Source organism: Limulus polyphemus, unplaced genomic scaffold (genome assembly GCF_000517525.1).
Source record: "Limulus polyphemus unplaced genomic scaffold, Limulus_polyphemus-2.1.2 Scaffold2279, whole genome shotgun sequence".
Lineage (NCBI taxonomy): Eukaryota > Metazoa > Arthropoda > Merostomata > Xiphosura > Limulidae > Limulus > Limulus polyphemus.
Window position 1 is genome coordinate 144,986 of NW_013667889.1, and position 5,884 is coordinate 150,869.

At 34.8% G+C, this 5,884-nt stretch overlaps 1 protein-coding gene across 3 annotated transcripts in view; it reads right to left on the bottom strand.

Annotated features, from left to right (window-relative positions):
• LOC106466497 (neuron navigator 3-like) overlaps window positions 1–5,884 on the bottom strand; it is a 143,069-nt gene that overhangs the window by 118,003 nt on the left and 19,182 nt on the right. For all 3 annotated transcript variants that reach the window (XM_022394525.1, XM_022394524.1, XM_022394523.1), the window contains exon 5: window positions 2,505–4,422. In XM_022394525.1, coding sequence (XP_022250233.1) covers window positions 2,505–4,422 — 1,918 coding nt within the window. The remainder of the gene's footprint in view (window positions 1–2,504; window positions 4,423–5,884) is intronic.

Consider the following 5,884-nt stretch of genomic DNA (forward strand, 5'->3'; position numbering starts at 1 on the left):
TATATATATATATATATATATATTGATTTTTTGATATACTTTATATCGGTTAATTGAATGTGTATGTTTAAATATTATGAAGAAAGAAACGGTGGTATATTTTAACCTAGGATCGGTTTCTTTTCCAAAATATCGAGTTTTTCATTCAAGCTAGAAACTCGTTAGGCTATTTGTATTTATAGACGTAAAATGATTGTAATATCAAGTCCTAATATCTAAATACTTTGTATGAATTTTCTAAATATCTATTAAGTAATTAAAACTAGAGATGAATATCCACAAGTAATGGGTGTTTAAAATTTTCAAAGTAATAAGCATGGTGTAAAGCTTAATATTCAGTAAGGTAACTAAGCCGTATTGTGAATATGCATAGAGTATTTTCTTTAGTTTAGTCCTCTATTTCACCTGTCTCAGTGTCTTGATCTAACTATCGAACCTATATCAACATCTTGGTTTGACACAAGATTCCTCATTGTCTAAGCTATATCAACATCTTGGTTTGACACAAGATTCCTCATTGTCTAAGTTTCTGTTGGTCTAAACTTTGAAAGCTGTGTCCTATAAAGTGTGAAGTTGTGTTAGGTTGGTATAAATTTTAGCAGTTTTGTTCTATACAGTAGTAGATGTAGTCCATGTACGCGTTAGTTTAAACTTTGGCAGCTTTCTAAAGTATGATATTGTAATTTTTCTGTTAATTTACATCTTAACCGTTTTGGAACAGCAAGGATAGGTTATACCTTGGAAACGATGATAGTTGGGTTAGTCTCTATAAACCATGACAGATGTTTGTTTACGAGGTATGAAGCTGCAGTACTACATTTAGTCTATATTTGGTGATAATTGTATTTTAATTAGTCTAACCTTAACTGCTATGTTCTATGAAGTATATAGCTGCAGTACTATGTTCATTCTAAGTTTGATAATAATGGTATTTGGGTTAATCTAACCTTATCTGCTATGTTCTATGAAGTATCTAGTTCAGGTAATATGATTAGTCTAAAGCCACATTTAATATCCATTAAGATATTAACGCTTCACCAGTTTAGGCATAATACAACATTACACTTAGCGTGTAATACTTCTAGATACGATAGCAGACGATAGTACGTGACTGTGGCAGAAATAATAGTTAGGTTTGATTCACTTGTTCATAAACACGATTGGATAAGAAGAGTAAAGACGATAGCAAGATAAACATTTTATAGGACGTTTCGGATTACACACAATTCATTTTCGTGGATAGTACGAGACCAAGAGTTAGTAAGCAAAACATATAAATAGCCTTTCGTCATTGAAAACATCCTGGAAAATAATCCTTTTAATTAATAGACGAACCAGTTAAATACTAGTATGTATCTAACAATTCTGCATTCTGAGCCGTAACAACGTGTCAATGACCTATAAAGGTTAATCAGCCGAACACTGCTACCCAATGAGGGGACACTGCTAACCAATGAGGGAACGTAGGCAGTTGTACGAGGACTGGCAGTAACTGAGCAAGCTTTTAGACTTACAAAGGTTAAATGTTAGTGGATCTATAAATCTTGGCCAGAAGTACAGCATAAGCTACAGTATAGTTAAACTAAATCTCTACGTTGACAGGATAGTTGTGTAAATTATTTCTTACAAACGTAGTTTTTGTAGCAGTACCAATCAGTAAGAGTGACAGTGTAATTATATAAATTATAATTTAGTCTCTATCTTAAATTAACAACTAGAATAGAGAGTAGGGCTAGTCTGGTATGATTATTTAATATAGTGGTTTTTACATTCGTAGCTGGTACAAACACAATCCTGTATCAGTCAGTAGCAGCAATGACCGTTTGAATAGACTAGAAGAACAGGAATACTCCTTAATTAGCTAACTAGTTTATGATTGGCTTATATTTTGGTATATATGTAGCGTCACAGCACGCTAAGTTTAAATTTCATGAAATATATCAGACAAATCCAAGGTTTCAGGTTAAAGTTTCTATACATAGACTGACGTTTATTTCAAAACTATATTTCAGGTATCAGCGTTTATCATATGTATTTCTTAGAGAACAGTAAAAATGTAAAATGAACAATATATATACATTCTATACAAGATATATATTCCCAGTTTGCCATTGGTGAAGAACGATCCACCTTTCAAAAGCGCTTGCGTTAAGGGGATTTGTATTTTTTGTCTTAAGTTATACAACTACTTACCTACTCAAAAAATAATAAACATACATAGCCAGACTCGCTTGACACACACACACACACACACACTTGTATGATGCCCGAATAAATATCAGTGTCATAAACGTCAGGATAAGAATATATAATTAAAAGTTTGGGTACAAAATGTAAATAAGTAAAGAAATAACTAAATTATAATCATTAAAACCTTTTGAACTCACGAACGCATGATCCCACGATTCTAATTTAAATTGTTGTGATGAGGTTAGTGATGACAAGTTTCTGACATCAATTGCCGTTTAAAAGGTACAATAACTTGAACTGAAAGTTTCTCTTACCTGTCATCTTGAAGAACATTAATTGGCTTAGAAGGCATATCTTTTCCATTCAACTTCGAGGCTACTCGTCTTGAATATAGAAATCCTCCACCCTCACTCATGTAGCCACTGGAGATATCCTCTGCTCTATACACGACACTCGATCTAAGAACTTCACCATCACTCATGTAACCTGTCCCAATATCTATGGAATCCACGTCCAATAAGGCACGACTGCTTCCCAGCCCCCTTTTAACAGGGACACCATAAATCTTTGATGAGTCTTCTGTGGCTTGGATATGACGTGACAACCCGAACTTACCAGAAGAAACACTTCCGGCATCTGAGGGGAACCGAAAGTTAGGCATGTGCAACCTGTTCGTAAGGTTACGGGTGGAAGACAGAGAACCTAGGCCACGAATATAACCATAAGGCAAGACACGCGTGATGGGCTGCATGGGCTTTATATTAGCCATGACATCATCTGATTCTTCTATTATCGTCATATTCATGAAGAAGGGGCCTGTAATATGTGCATCATGCTTCCCGGATTTCCTGACAGCAAGTGGCGTTCTTTTCTTGCGCAGATGAGACAAATTCTTTATGTCTTCAGGGTCTTGTACGTCTGTCGATGTCTTCAGTTGCGCTGCTCCTGGAGACGCAGAACTTTGAGAGGAGTAGACTTCACATTCCTGGTTCCCTGTATTGTTTCCTAATACGAAATGATTTTTATTTTTCCTGTTACCATTATCACAAGTAGCTTTACCTTGTTTCCCATGTTTGATTTTACTAGAAACTGTAACATCATAACTCATTATAGGCGATACTTTGGCAACAGAAATGCCATTTTGTAAACCGTCTAAAAAATGGTCATGCCCTGAACTATCTAACTTTGTACAAGATCGATCAGACTCTTGGCGAGTGTCCATTTGCTCAATCCGTTGAGAAGTATTAGCAGATATATCTCCTTCATTTTCATCATAAAAAGGTTTACAAGTAGTACTAGATGAACTTGCTACATCTAGAGTGTCTTGATCTTTCGTGTTCTGTTTCCACTCAATTTGACAGCTTGAAGACGAATCACTGGCACTTTTACACTCTTGACCATCCTCAATAGGAAATTTGGATGTTCCTTTCACAGCAGCTGTAGGCTTAGGAATGTTACTATTGGCTACTTGGCTCAACATCAGGTCACTAGAGTCTGAACAACTCTCAACGATATTAGACGTTCTATTCCAACTGGTACTGGTAGAAATCTCAGGACTGAGAAACTTTAAGTCCTTTTCAGACCTAGGAGTAGGACTAGATAACTTTGACTGGCAAATCTGATTTTGTTCACCTTCATCAAGTTGAATCGCATCCGAAGTTTTAGTTTCTTTACACTTATATTCAGATGTAGCTATTGACTTGTTACTGGAAATTGTGGCTTCTGTTCTGGCGACTGATGCTTCAAAGTTACAGATTCCATACTTTTTTCCATTACAATCTTGGTTCTCTTTTAGCAAGCTTGATTCCTGAAGTTGTGATAAATTCTTCTGACCATACGAGTTTTTTTGCGTACTACTTTCATAACCTTCAAACTTATCTCTCAATGTTCTTTCAGATTGGTTCTTTTCTGAACCTGGCTCAACTCTGTGAGAAGACTTTACTGTGTCGATATCTGTTTTGTCTTTCTCTTTGGTATAACCTCTACAGTTTAACAACAAACTTTTGTCTTTATGTCTAGCGGATTCTTTGTGTTGCGACCTATCAGTTTGTATATCTAGATCAGACTTGACTTTTTGTGAAGCAGTTTCCTTACGATCGGACCTTTCCTTGTGCGTGGATCGTTCAACTTTTTCTCTCTGAGCATTGACGTCTTTCCTTTCAAATTTTTCCTTCAGTGGACTTGATGATGAGAGTTTCACGGAATCAGGTTTAGTGGACTCAGTCTCTTTACCTGTAGTAGAAAAATAATCAGTAGTTCTCAAGGTAAAGAGATCAATTGCTAAAAAAATTATGATATATACTCAAAAGACGAATATGGAAACAAGTTCCAAAATACGATGAACCAATTATTTACTAGGTGTCTAACTGCTTATTGTGACACATTAGAAGCCGAAACAAATACAACGCAAAGAAATTTATGTGAAATTAAAATGTTGATGTAGGGCTGATAAAATTCACGTGTATCAATGAATTCACAATTTGGGCATTTGGTTGAGAAAATGAGTGTGATAAAAAGAAGATTTGTAAAGATTGAATAATGTACCTGACAAGGAAAAATATTACATAAAATCAAGAAATGTGAATGTTTGTATCTAAATAAAATACTGTATGGGTTAGGAAAGAAGTGATGTATTGCTTCAAGGTTTTTAGATGGGTTACACAAGGAGGAGGTTTATATATATTAAATGTATGGGTCAGAAAATAATGGTATTACGTCGAGATCTTGATAGGGTTACACAAGGAGGAGGTTTGTATTAAGTAAAGTCATGTATGTGGATCAGAAAAGGTTTGTTTTACCTCAAGGTATTGAGATGAATTTCACAAAGAGGTTTGTGTTAAATCATGATGTTCATTTAGGTCAGACAAAGAGGAACGTTGTCTTAAAACCAATTAAACCAAAATGCTGATATAGGTTAGACAATGAGGAATTTTGTGTTAAACCAAGATATTGATATATGTTAGACAATGGGGAATTTTTGTGACGAAGATGATAATATAAGTTAGACAATGAGGAACTTTGTCTTAAACCAAGATGTTGATATAACTTAGACAATGAGGAATCTTGTGTCAAACCAAGATGTTGATATAACTTTGACAGCTGTATTCCATAAAGTGTGAAACTGTAGCGTTTCTGTTTGTCTAAACTTTGAAAGCTGTATTCCAAAAAGTAAGAAACTGTAAGGTTTCTGTTGGTCTAAACTTTGACAGCTGTATTCCAAAAAGTAAGAAACTGTAATGTTTCTGTGAGTCTAAACTTTGACAGTTGTATTTCAAAAAGTAAGAAACTGTAGTGTTTCTGTTAGTCTAAACTTTGACAGCTGTATTCCATAAAGTATGAAGCTGTAATGGCCTATACTAACAGAAATACTGCAGTTTCACACTTTATGGAATACAGCTCTCAAAGTTTAGACCAACAGAAACCTTACAGTTTTTTACTTTTTGGAATACAGCTTTCAAAGTTTAGACTAACAGAAACGCTACAGTTTCACACTTTATGGAATACAGCTGTCAAAGCCTAGACTAACAGAAATACTGCAGTTTCACACTTTATAGAATACAGCTCTTAAAGTTTAGATCTGTGCTTTTCAACCTTTTCCAATATCTTTCACCCCTATAAGTTTTTCACAACAGCTCACTCACCCCAATTCGAAAAAACAACAAAAAGTACTAAATTAAATTGCAAAATTCTTGAT